Source organism: Equus caballus, chromosome 10 (assembly GCF_041296265.1).
Source record: "Equus caballus isolate H_3958 breed thoroughbred chromosome 10, TB-T2T, whole genome shotgun sequence".
Lineage (NCBI taxonomy): Eukaryota > Metazoa > Chordata > Mammalia > Perissodactyla > Equidae > Equus > Equus caballus.
Genome location: NC_091693.1, coordinates 80,637,450 through 80,651,749, shown reverse-complemented (window position 1 = coordinate 80,651,749; position 14,300 = coordinate 80,637,450). Strand labels below are relative to the sequence as shown.

The 14,300-nt window shown below is 35.1% G+C and overlaps 1 protein-coding gene across 2 annotated transcripts in view; it reads right to left on the bottom strand.

Moving 5' to 3' along the window:
• Nucleotides 1-825: 825 nt before the first annotated feature.
• CENPW (centromere protein W) overlaps nucleotides 826-14,300 on the bottom strand; it is a 30,342-nt gene continuing 16,867 nt past the window's right edge. Inside the window, exons 3-4 of one of the 2 annotated variants that reach the window (XR_011422201.1) lie at nucleotides 2,532-2,684; nucleotides 1,603-1,714 (exon numbers count right to left, since the gene is read on the bottom strand). Coding sequence is in view for 1 of the 2 variants with exons in the window: in XM_023651032.2 (XP_023506800.1) it covers nucleotides 2,643-2,684 (42 nt within the window). In the remaining variant the exon portion in view is untranslated. Of the gene's footprint in view, nucleotides 2,685-14,300 lie in introns of both variants that reach the window. The other variant, XM_023651032.2, reaches the window with a different exon arrangement.

Genomic DNA, 14,300 nt, shown 5'->3' with positions numbered 1-14,300 from the left:
AGGCTACTGCACTGGAGAGAGAGACCAGATAAAGATGTTCTGGAGGATGAGACATTATGGGAAAAGAGAATCCACTTGGAGGAGACCTGCGGCCTCAGACATGTGAGTGAAGAAGTCATCTTGGACATCTCAGCCCAGATCATCTGACTGCAATGGTATGAGAGATTTCAAGCGAAACCAGCAGAAGAACTACCGAGCTGAGCCCCAGTCAATCCACAAAATCATGAAATAAAATTGATGTTGTCTTAGGCAATTAAGTTTTAGGGCAATATGTTATGCAGCAATAACCAAAATAGGCAGTCATGCTGGCAGCATAGCTTCTTATGGCTGAAATGGTTTTAAATATTAGCAAACTGTCCTGTGTCATGAGTTATTCTGTTATTTGCTCAAACTATAAATTTCTTAAGGGCAAGGAATGTGTTTTAATGGTTCTTATGTCCCTCACTCTGTAGCACAGTGCCCAATAGTACATACTGAAATAATATTTATTATCTTATCCACAGACTAAGTACTTTAGAGGCCCATCTAATTTCTTTTGGCTCTTAGATGTTTTAGAATAATGCTAATTTTGTTATAAAATCATTTCCTTACACACAAAAAAAACCTTGGTGGACTATATTATTAACAGGATTTCAGAATCCAAAAGATGATTTTGATATCATTTATATCTTTTACCCTTATTATTTTTCATATATGAAGAAGCATTGTTACATAGTTATTCAACTATAATAAAATAAGAAGAAAATATAATTACTGTGAGGCCTCCCTTAGAAACCAAAAAGAAAAATGACTCAGCTGCATCTAGAAATAAAGTAACATTTAAAATTCCAAATGACTAAGAGTAACATTTTATTTTATTACTCAAGGGCATAGAGTCTATATTACTGGTAATATCCCAAAGCACTTTAGAAGACTTATGTGAGTAACAATGAAATGATTGCATTTCCAGAAAGGACACTTAGCAAGTTTATTGCTGGTTCTTTCTGCACTTCTTCAGTGATTCAATCTTTTGGCTTCACGTTTTAACTTCTGCATCACTGGAACCTTGTCCAAAATATATTTAAAATAACCATGTACCTTCAGAGCCTCATTCGTTGAACGTACAGGAATATTTTGCCAATTCAATGATCTCATTGGCTAAATATCTTTCGCTGTACAATTCTGCACCTACAGCACATATCATTTAGGGAACAAAATATACTAGGTATACCTGATAATCTGGTTATGTTTATTTCCTATGATAGAATTGTTATAAGTATACTGGTCATATCATTTGAAGGCTTGTCTTTATCTAGGATCACAGGTGGTATTAGAAAGCAAGAGAATAAAATAATATGCAATTTGAACAAAACGAAAAGACAACCCAGCAACTGGGAAAAATATTTGAAAATCATTTATCTGACAAAGGATTGATCTCAAAAATATATAAAAACAACTCAACAACAAAAAAACAAATAACCCGATCAAAAAACGGGCAGAGGATCTGAACAGACATTTTTCCAAAGGCAATATACAGATGGCCAACAAACATATGAAACAACACTGAACATCACTAATTATTAGGGAAATGCAAATCAAAACCAGAATGAGATCTCACCTTACATCAGTCAGAATGGCTATTATTACCAAGACAAAAAACAACAAACGTTGGAGAGGATGTAGAGAAATGGGAATCCTCACACACTGCTGGTGGGAATGCAAACTCGTGCAGCCACTGTGGAAAACAGTTTGGAGATTTCTCAAAACATTAAAAATAGAAATACCATCTGATCCAGCTATCCCACTGCTGGCTATTTATCCAAAGAACTTGAAATCAATGAGCCAAAGAGATTTATGTACCCCTATGTTCATTGCAGCATTATTCATAATGGCCAAGACATGGAAGCAACCCAAGTGCCCTTCTATGGATGAATGAATAAAGATGTGGTATATATAAACAATGGAATACTACTCAGCCAATAAAAAAAGACAAAATCATCCCATTTGCAATAAGATGGATGGACCTCGGGGGTATGATGCTAAGCAAAATACACCAGACAGAGAAAGACAAACACTGCATGATTTCACTCATATGCGGAAGATAACAAATACATGGTTAAAAAGAACATGAGGGGAAGGGGATTGGAGGGTGGGTGAAAGGGGTAAAGGAGTACATATTTTATGGTGATGCACAAAAATTAGACTCCTGGTGGTGAGCACGATGAAGGCTATTCAGAAATTGATAAATAATAATGTACACCCAAAATTATACGATGTTATAAACCATCATGATCTCAATAAAATTACTAAAAAAAATAAAACTACCTAAATAAAGGTCATCATAGAAAATTTTTTAAAACCACAATTTTTAAAATATAATTTAAGATGTTAAATGTTGAAACTACAAACATGGAATACAAATTAAAATTTTAAAGACATTTGAAACCACATATGTAATATTTTTCATATTTATGAAATGTGTTCATGTTAATATATACAAAAAAATATATACATATAAATTACATATAAAAAAAATACAATGAAAGCCAGACCTGATGGCCTAGTGGTTAAAGTTTGGCATGTTCCGCTTCAGCAGCCCGGCTTCTCTTCCCGGGCATGGAACCACACCACTGGTCTGTCAGTAGCCATGAGGTAGAAGCAGCTCACAGAGAAGAACTAGAGGGACTTTCAACTAGGTTCTGAGGCTTTGTGGAGGGAAAAAAAAAGAGACAGAGGATGATTGGCAACAGATGTTAGAGCAGGATGAATCTTTCCCAGTATAATGAAAATATACACAAAAAGTAACGTATGCATCATATATATAATGTATGAAACATGTATACATGTAAATAATGTAATATATGTAAAACAGAGTACACATATTTTCTACATGTGCTGTGTAATCTGGGTTTCCTCTGGCCACACAGTCTAAGAAAGCAATAGGACAAAAAACAGTAATGAATGTCCTGATTCAGTATTCAGAAAACTTAAAGAACTTCAGCCCATTATGTTAAGGTTTTTAACTTTAGGGTTTAATACATTCTTTGTAGAATCAGTGGGTTCTACAAAACAACTCTTCTCCCAGAGACGTCTACCTAGTATATGCATCTCCTTCCTTTAATGACAGAACTTTGATTGTGCTCGGAGAGATAGAGTGCCAAAAACAATAAGATAGTTAATAACAAATTTAACCAAGGAGGTGCAAGACCACTGAAAACTCTAAGACATTGATAAAAGAGACTGAAGAAGACACAAATAAATGGAAAGCTAACCCGTGTTCTTGAACTGTAAGAATTGATATTATCAAAATGTCAATACCACCCAAAGCAATCTACAGATTCAATGTAACCCCTATCAAAATCACAATGGCATTTTTCACAAAAACAGAATAAACTATCCTAAAACGCGTATGGAACTAAAAAAGACCCCAAATAGCCAAAGCAATCTTAACAAAGAAGAAGAAAGCTAGAGGCATTAGACTTCCTGATTTCAAGCTATATTACAAAGCTATTGTAATCAAAACTACTGGCATATACTGGCAAATACTACTGGCAAAAAAACAGGCACATAGACCAGTGAAACAGAAGACAGAGCCCAGATATAAACCCAGGCATATATGGCCAACTAATTTTTGACAGGGGCACCAAGAGCACACAATGGGGAAATTATAATAGTTTCTTCAATAAACGATTTTGGAAAAACTGGATATCCACATACAAAAGAATCAAACTAGACTCCTATCTTACACCACACACAAAAATTAACTGAAAATGGATCAAAGACTTAAATGGAAGACCTGAAACCATAAAACACCTAGAAGAAAATATAGGGAAGAAGATACTTGACGTTGGTGTTGGCAATGATTTCTTGGATAAGACACAAAAAGCACAGGCAACAAAAGCTAAAATAAACAAGTAGGATTACATCAAACTAAAGAGCTTCTGCACAGGAAAGGAAAGCATCAATAAATTGAAAAGGCAACCTACAGAATGGGAGAAAATATTTGCAAACCATATATCTGATAAGTGGTTAATATTTAAAATATATAAAGAACTCATACAACTGAATAGCAAGAAAGCAAATAACCCAATTAAAAAATGGGCAAAAGGCATGAATAGACATTTTTCCAAAGACACACAAATGGCCAATAGGTACATGAAAAGGTGCCCAACATCATTAATCATCAGGGAAATGCAAAGCTAAACTACAATGAGATATCACCTTATACCTGTTAGGATGGTTATTATCAACAAGACATAACAAATGTTGACAAGGATGTGGAAAAAAGGGAACCCTTATACACTGCTGGTGGGAATGTAAGTTGGTGCAGCCATTATGGAAAATAGTATGGTGGTTCGCCCAAAAATTAAAAACTGAACTACCATATGATCCAGCAATCTCACTTCTGGGTATATATCTGAATGAAATAAGATCAGTATCTCGAAGAGACGTCTGCACACCCATGCTTATTGTAGCAATATTCAAAATAGCCAAAACATAGAATCAAGCTAAATGTCCTTCAATGAAGGAATGGATAAAGAAAATGTGATATTTATAATGGCATATTATTTAGGCATAAAAATGAATGAAATCCTGTCACTTGAGACAACATGGATGAACCTGGAGGGCATTACACTAAGTGAAAGAAGCCAGACAAAGACCAATACTGTATGGTATCACTTATATGTAGAAGCTAAAAATAAAAGGTCAATTTCATAAAGGCAGAGAATAGAATGGTAGTTGCCAGGGCTGGGAGAAAGGGGAAACGGGGTGATACAGACCAAAAGGTACAAATTTTCAGCTATAAAAAGACTAAGTTCTGAGGCTTTAATGTACAGCATTGTGACTACAGTTAATAATACAGTATTGTATACTTGAAAGTTGCTAAGAGTAGAACTTAAGCATGCTCATAAAGAAAAAAGTTAACTATGTGAGATAATGGATGCAATTATCTTAATATTGTTAGTCATTCCAAAATGTATATCAAACCACCACATTGTACACTTTAAATATATACAATTATATTTGTCAATTATTCCTCAATAAACTTAAAAAAAATCATTTTTTCCAGACTCCACTGCAACTAGTGGTAGTCATGACAAGTTCAAGTCAATAAGATGAAAAGCTTTTTCTCTCCCTGATACAAGCACCACCCTTTCCTGATTATACTTTTAGTAGGAAACACAAAGGTGATACTGGAGATACAGCAGCTATCTTAAAACTATGGGGATATGCATGAAAATGAGGAAAGGTCTTCACCTCAAATATTGGGGAAACACAGAGAGAGCCCAGGAGCTTGTTCAAACATTTAAGCCATTGCAGTAGTTGTAAGCTGCCTACTTTTCCCCTTTTTGTCTAAGCTGCTATATTTGGGATTTCCATAAATTATACATTAACACCCCAAAAAAGTCTTCTAGATCATAGTTTAAATCAAAGTTCTAATTTATCAATGTCTCCTCCTAACTAGTTAAATTAAAAGCTGAAATGACTTGGACACTAAACAAGACTCTATATAACTTTTTTCTTTTGTGAGTGCTCCCAGATCTAGCAGCTCCTCTTTATTTCAAAACTTTTCATAGTTTTGTGTAATTTCTTCATATCTGATCCACTGCAACAGCTTTCAAAGTAGTTTCACTGTCTCTATTATTTATTAACCCACTCACAGTTAGTAGAATAATCTTCAGAAAACCATTTTCTTTACTTACAAACCTACTCAAGGAACCTCACTGACTACCTCCTGTCCCCTGCCCTGACTCTAAATTCCCAGTGGTTCAAGTCTCCCACCAGCTGGAAGTCTTCAGACAATCTCTTTAACCTCAGCATACATGCCCCGCACTCTAATCTTGAGTTCATCTTACGTTTTATTCCCTCCTCTTTGTACCATTTCCTATGTGTTTTCCACCAATTTGAAACCCTCCATTATCCTTTTCCACCAAGTCTGAATTTGGTGCCAAAAAAAAAGTATATGAGGAAGCCTCTCTAATCCAAATCCTTTACATTATCTCTGTGATTACTATGACCTTGATTTCTAAAAAATTTTACTTGCAAATATTTAAACGAATTCTATGGTAAATACTTTCATATAAATATTTAGATGGTAAACTTCTTGAACGCAGGGATACTGTCTCTCTTCCACTCTACTTGAGTGATTAGCACAGAGCAAGAACTAAATAAATGAACATGCCCAACATGATTGAGTCTATGGTATATATTTACAAACTCAGAAACTATTCACAAGATGACATTTATAAAAGGTTGATTAGATCTCAAAGAGACCTATGCAGGTATAGTTCATTAATACTTAATCTACTTAAAATCTAAATTAACCAAAAATGTACATATATCACTGAAAATAAATGAGTTTATCAGAATTAAGAATGTTCTTTTCCTCTGGGCAAGCAGAGGGAAAGTCTGAACAATCCAGTTACAATGAAAATCTAAAATCTAAATAACAGTTATTTTTTCCACAGCACAGGGTGCTCTATGCACAAAATCACAGGTTAGGAGCATCTACTCAATTTACGGATCTGATTGTCTCACCAATCCACCCATCCCCCAACTGCTCTATGCCGGGATTTGTAGCTAAGTATATTTATAAGTATGGTATATTTAATCACTATATGAAAATTTTAAAAACAGAAACTTTAATGGTTTAACTCACAACTTAAAGTTCAACGTTTTCTAAAATAAATAAAAATTTCATTTGTCTCGAAAATTGCCATTATTTCATTAACCAAACTGTTTGTGCAAAGAAGCTAATGAAAGATATGTATTCTTTTTATATTATTCATTTTGTAATACAAAAAGTAAGGTAATTTTCTAAAAAATAACTATAGAGGAGAATTTTATGAAAGAAAAAATTCTTTTCAAGGCTCCTTCTAACTTGAACTTAGATACAAATAAAATGTAACTATACTATACATATATTAGATTGCATTGTTTTTCCCTGCATAGTACATATAATAAAATAGCATACTCAATCTCAACTTTATTTTCAAATTTGAATTATGTTTAGCATTTATGTTTTACAACTGCAAAGTCTTAAAATTTAATGTCAGTAGGAATCAAAATGAATGTTTTTCCTCATTTAAATCTTGGCAATCTTAACTCAAAGCTCAGAGATAAAATTTGATTTAAAAGTCCACTAAGGACAAATTGCTTAATCAGAAGTCTGGACTTCACAATTAAGGAATTTCATCACCCACAAAATATGGGGAGAAAACTCATATGCCCACAAAACATAAAAATTCTCATTTTCATTTAATGCTTTGTGGATCTGAGCTAGGGAGAACAAAAAACAGACAAGTTTTTCTTCCTTTACTAGTTATTGAAATCCCTAAACAGTAGTTTTAGAAAAGCCTCTTTTCATCATAAACACATATTTTTTTACACACAAATAACATTTTTCTTTACACTGTGATATCCTAGTTGTGGTTCAATCTTTACTCACGTACATTTCTGAAAATGTATAATTATATCACAATTCCATTTTAATTATCTCTGACCCCCAAATTTACAACATTTAAACTATTAGGCCAGGTGATCTGAGTTCATTATAATGCTACCATCCCAATAGTCTGTGCTTCTTCCTGAAAATTAAGAAATTAAAAAATTCCAGTCATTTCACATTACTCAGATCTCAAGACTCACTAGGACCTTTTTTTTTCAGCCTTTTTGTCTACATGAAAATGGGCCATCGCAGTCCTTTGTTTTTTTTGGAGGGGTGAGGAAGATTGGCCCTGAGCTAACCTCTGTTGCCAATCTTCCTTTTTTTTTTCCTCCCCAAAGCCCCAGTACATAGTTGTATACCCTAGTTGTAAGTCATTCTAGTTCTTCTATGTGGGATGCTGCCACAGAATGGCTTGATAAGCAGCATGTAGGTCTGCGCCCAGGATCTGAACAAGTAAACCCTAGACCACTAAAGTGGAGTGCACAAACTTATCCACTACCCCACGGGGCTGGCCCTGTCACAGGCAATTTTGAGCATAATCATGAGCACCAAGTTACTTACTTCTCTCTGAATCTTAGCCTCCTGATTTGTGATTTAAGTAAATAATTGCAAATAATATCTATCTTACAGGCTTCCAATAAGGACTAAATACCTCAACCACCATGCAAACGGGGTGTCTTCTGAGCTTTTACTTACTCACAATTTGCCTGGGTATTAAACTTACATTATACATCCCACACTGTATCAGTATTTCTCCATCTTCATGCCTCTCAATCTATGTTGGGTGGGTGAAAAGGTTTGGAGAGGAATAAGAACCACAGTAAATTTCCTCCATTCAAGTTTTGACTTGTACTAAAGTGAATAATTTTATTCACCCAGTCACTAGAGAGCTAATTCTTATAAAAGCAACCTTGATAGGAAAGTTACATTTAGAATGAATGGGGGAGGGGACAGCATCAGACATGGATTGAGGGTCATGTGTTCACAAGAATCAGGATGCCTGAAAGTTCAGTGCAGGGGAGGAAGAGGAAGAGCTATGAAACGCTGAGGAACAAATGGTGGTGAAAGGACTCTGGAGACAGCAAGAGAAGCAGCAATTTTTAGCAGATTTCATAAACAGGGAAAGGGAAATCTATCTAAAAAAAAACTTTAGAAGCTTTAGAAGCAATAGAAAACCCTATACTGTGACTTTATGAAAGCCTAGAGTTACCATTTGTATTATTCTTCAGAACTTTTGAAGACAGCTTTCTATTCCTTTGAATGTGACACAGTAAAGAGTAGGCCAAAACATGTCGTGTTTTAAATGGTTTCCATTGCTCATCCATTCAACAAACATGTTACTGAGTGCCCACTGATGCAGGCACAGTCATACATTTTGCAGGGACACCATTCAGAATTCTAGATGCCAGGTTTAGTACCTGATGCCTCTGGGAGACACCCTAGAACTAAGCCTAGAGTGCATTTTCACCATCCTGTCAAATTCTTGGAGTCAGGATGCAATGGATTTAGCGCAAGACCAATAACTAACTGCATGCTATTGTGGTTCCTGGCACAGCATCATAAAGGAAACATTATGATTATTGAGATAAGAAGTACAATGTGAGAAGGTCCATTTTGGTGCTGAATATACAGAGAAGCAAATCCTATATAGCACTATTATCTGTGTACTATATTCAAGAAGTCTAAGAAATTCCCTTGGGAATTTGCAAATTGGATGTGCATTTCAACTCAACTTGCATAGATGCAAGAAATCTTAAGAAATTTGAAGTAATTTGGGGTTGCAGTGATGAGGTTGATGGGAGACACACTTGGATGAGTTCAAACATTTTGCCCTATTCTATGGCCCGAGGCCAAATTCTCTAAGAACTTGGCTGCTGCTATTGGACTTGTAATTGAGCAAGCTTTGAAACCAATGGTAATTGCTACCAGAACCTGAGAAAGTTTTGGAAAATACCATGCTGAGAAAGAGAACATAACTGAGTCATGGCTAGGGCCACTAAAATTGGCCAGGAATGTCAAGAAAAATGTCAATTTTTAAGTTTTCCAAAGGGTTGTGTACTCAAATGCCTACAGAGGTGCAACAGTCATAAATAAGTAAAGGAAGCCTAAGTGGAGTAAACCAAAGTGAATGTCTTCATCTAAAGCGAGAAGCTACGATTTAGGGCCAACTGACTAGGGATGTATTATTGCTCTACTGTCCAATTTTTCAAAAGAAGCCAGAAATTAAATTTGTACATGGAATTTTTTAATGTAATCAACTAATTCAATTTTTTAAAAAACTATGTGGGTCAAATAAAACTTCTCTGCAGGCCAAATATAGTACCCAGGCTATAAGCTTATAGTCTCTAGTTATTCCACCCCATTACAGATGGCCAGCTGATGAAACCGCTCCAATCTGAACACAGACCGCTTTCCCCAGCTGGTCTACTTGTTATGAAGTCAACATACAAATCCCAGATACTCTCCACTTGGCAGTCATATACTGTCTAGGCAATGCTGCTGTTCACTAAAGAGATCTTGGTGACTGTGAATCCACAAGGAATCCTCAAGCTGAGACTTAACAGACGTAGGCCATTTTTCTTTTAAAATATATTTCTATGTTAATTAGAAATGTTTTTAAAATAAAATATAAGTATACAGGCAAAAACTGTCCCAACTTCACTAAGATATATCTTTGAAACATCTATCTTCCAGCAGTTTTCCTCTTGTTCTTATACACAGCTTTGGACAAATCAGGATGATTCTAGTGTGAAGCTTAACTCTGAAAAACTTGTTTGCAGTACAAGCAATTTCTACAGAAAATCATAGGGGAAAAATTAGAAGTAAAAAGAGAACATAGCAAAAATAACTAAATGCAACAGATTTAAGAAAAGTTACCAATAAAACAGTTTCTCCCTTTTATGCTCTTATACAAACAAAATTAAAGATATGAGGGAGCTCAGAAGCATTACAATCGCGTGTGGTTCATGGACTTGACAATAAGGTTCAAGGCTCTTATATATAAACAGAACATTTGCTGTTAGCTTTCTCAGAAACAAGTGTCTTTTTATTTTTATTTTTAAAGAGTCAGAAGGGATGTTAGAAACTACTGCCTTCAAATTCTTATTTTTATAGAGGGAGAAACTGAAACTACTTTGCTTAAGTGTAGTGGCAGAATCGAGGTCATCCAGACTTCTTAAAACACGCAGCAATGTTCTTTCCTTTAGATTATTATCCTTGGAGTTCAGTAAGGTCGTGGACATACACAAAGATGCATTACTACTAGCTGTGTGTAACTGGAAGAATTGAAGCTACATCTCCATCAACCTCTGCCAGTTGAAAACCCAGTCGTTCTGGAAATTAAATAAAAATCTGCACTTGGGCTTTGAGGAATTAAAAAATTAGAAGCTCTTTCCCTAGAAGAGCTTATATTCTACTTGGCAAAATAAGAAATGAACATAAAATTTAAATTTAAAATAAGCAAAAATGTAATTTAAGACAGTACAGAGCTCTCACAAGGCAGATAATTAATTGCCCAAAGAATGTATCACGTACCTGATACTCAATCTAGCCTTTTAAATAATTATACCCCCATTAATAAAGAAAAACATCTGCCTTTGTAGCATTGTTTAGTGGATAAACTTTAAATATCAGTAAAAGAAAGAACAAGACATAGTGTCTACAGATGAAACAAGTTACTTCTTGAGGTTACTGAGCACAACTTTTTGTCCCCAAGAACACAAAGTGTGCCTCCACCTCACTTTTCTACAGTGCACATTAGCTTTGAATCCCTTAGAGCACTGAAGTCACTGCTTTAACATACAATATACTGGCAGGTTGAATTTTCACTTGGACACATAAGTTTCTGATCAAGAGACAAACATTTTGGTGTAAAAAAATACAATAAAGGGAGAAAAGCAGGGCCAGCCCAGTGGTGTAGTGGTTAAGTTTGCATGCTTTGCTTCAGTGGCCCAGGGTTCATGGGTTTGGATCCAGGCATGCACCTACACACCACTCATCCAGCCACGCAGTGGCGGCATCCCATGTTCAAAAAATAGAGGAAGACTGGCACGGCTGGTAGCTCAGGGACAACCTTCCTCAAGCAAAAGTGGAAGATTGGCAACACACATTAGCTCAAGGACAGTCTTCCTCACCGAAAAAAAGGGAGAAAAGAAAATTAGAGTCAGTAAAAAAACAACTCTAATTCTAGGAATAAAAAGACACTTAAAACCATTTCAAAAATAAAAGCAACGATTTTGCCAACTTTTTGCTTAGGAACAATTAACAAGATAATGATTAGCAGATCTTTTAAAATCTCTAGTAGGTATAATTCTACACAGTAATTATTTACATTTTCCTGGAAGTGTCTTATTCATGAAAATATTGGCTATAACAATTTTGAAGTAAATAATTTAACATACGTCAGCATTAAAATTAGTCCTCTTCACAAGAGTTTCATTAAAAATACCTTCCTACATAACTAGTTTCATGCTAAATTAACTGGGAATTAAGAGTTTCCTGGGATGCAGAATCTTCAGTGTTAAACCAGAACAGTAGGACAAACTGGGACAGGTGGTCACCCTAATTGGAATAAATTTATGGCCAACCAGTGTCTCCTCTGAGAACAAAACAAATTAGAAAGTCTACAGAAACCATTTATGTGAGGACAGATGTGATCTTCTAAGGCAAGGAGAAATGAAGGGACTAAGACTGCAGAGGGAAGCACTGTAAAGAGGTGAGCTAACATTTGTGGCTGATTTTACCAGGGAGGCATTTGCCAATTCTAAGCAAAGGAAGGAGGCTGAGCATCTAGGCTGCTGTAGCAGAGCTTCTGATGGAGACCTAAGACTTCCAATCACAAAGCCAGTTTTTCCTTCAAGACATTTACAGAATTCTTGCCCCTCTGTGGAAAGACTCTGAAAAGTAAAGCAGAGTTTTTGGCATTTTCATGTGTCAAAGAGTAGCATTCAGTACATGCCAGAAGAGGGGCTACAAGAAAACATATCAAGTTCCCAGTTAAAAACAGCTGGAGGGGCAAGGGCAAACAAGAGGTGAACTGAGTCTCTTCGGAACTACAACTCAGCCTTGAATCAGCATGGTCTCTGATTACACGAAGGTGATCAGCCATCCTTCTATCTGCATAGAGGAGGAAAGAATGACCCCTCTTTGAAGGAGGAGAACTTTTTTTTAATGAATTATCCAGCATTTGAGCAAAATTTATTAGGCATGCCAAAAGACAGGACTACATGAACAAAAACCAAGAGAAAAAACAAGCATCAAAACAGATAATCCAAATATTGGAATTAACTGACAATTACCTTAAAATAGATAAAATTCTAAATAAAATAGATAAAATAGATAAAAATCTAAAATTTAGAACCCATTAGATGGGTTTGAGAGCAGATAAAACGGAGCACAAGACAAAACTAGTGAACTCAGAGACAAACGAACAGAAATATTCAAACTGAAGTTAAGAAAAAATTTAATGTAAAAAATAGAGGAGTGAAAGAGATACAAGAGGACTGGTCAAAAATACTTTAATAATAATATATAATTAGAATCCCAGACAAGGAGAGAGAAAATGGGGCAGAACCAATATCTGAAAAGATAATGGCCAAGAATCTTCCAAAATTGATGAAAGACACTGCTCCACAGTTTCAGAAAGTCAGGAACCTGAAGCAGAATAAAAAGGAAAACAAACAAATAAAACAAAACCTAGGGAAATTAATCATAGTAAGATTGCTGAAAACCAGAAAGGAAAATCTTTACTAACAGAAAAAAAGACATATTGCTTTAAGACTTACAAACCTCTCAAAAAATGATGGAAGCCTGAAGATATGGAATAATATTTTTAAAGTGCTGTAACAACCAACCTATAATTTTATTCCTAATGAAAATATCTTTCAAATTTAAAGTGAAATATTTTTTCAGACAAACCAAAATTGAGAGAATTTATTACCAAGAAATAGGAAAACAGAAACACTAAAGAAAGTATTAAAAGGAGTTCTTCAGATAGTTAAAAAGAAAAAAGAGTTCTTCAGATAGTTCAAAAAAAAAAAAAAACCGCAGGGCCAGCCCTGATGGCCTAGTGGTTAAAGTTTGGCATGCTCTGCTTCAGCGGCCCAGGTTTGGTTCCTGGACTCAGAACCACATCACTCGTCTGTCAGTGGCCATGCTGTGGCAGCAGCTCACATCAAAAAAAAGGGGGAAGATTGGCAACAGATGTTAGCTCAGAGCAAACCTTCCTCAGGAAAAAGAGAAAAGAAAACCCAGGGGGAAACGTGGAATTGTAGAAAAGGTTAGCAAAGAAAAAGGTAAATATAAGGGTAAGTATAAATATTCTCTGACTATTGGCAGTACCAAGTAATATTAATAATAATTCTAGTGTCTTATGTGGTTTAACATACATAAAATTAAAATAATCAAAAGGCAGAAATAAATGGTGTTAAAGTGATCTAAGGTTCTAGAAATTGTCAAAGGTACATGTTACAATCTCTAGTAATAGACTGCATAAATGGCAGATTAACAAAGGGTTTAACAAATCAATGATGCATATTATAATCCCTAGCATTGGAAGGCCTAACTAGGGTAATAGAAGGCAAAATCAATCATAAAAGTTAATTCAAAAGAAAAAGGCACTTAAAGCAGCTGGGTCACACAGAAAATAGAAAAATGATAAATATAATCCCAAATGTAGCAATACTTACATTAAATGTAAATGGACTACAAAATTCAACTACTGACTAATATTATATTAGATAAAAGAACAAAAACCCAAACATATGTTGATTACACAATTTAAAGAATATAGAATAAAAATAAAGACTATAGAATGTTTGAAAGCATGATGGAAAATATATATCACACAAATACCAATCAAAGAAAACTCTTA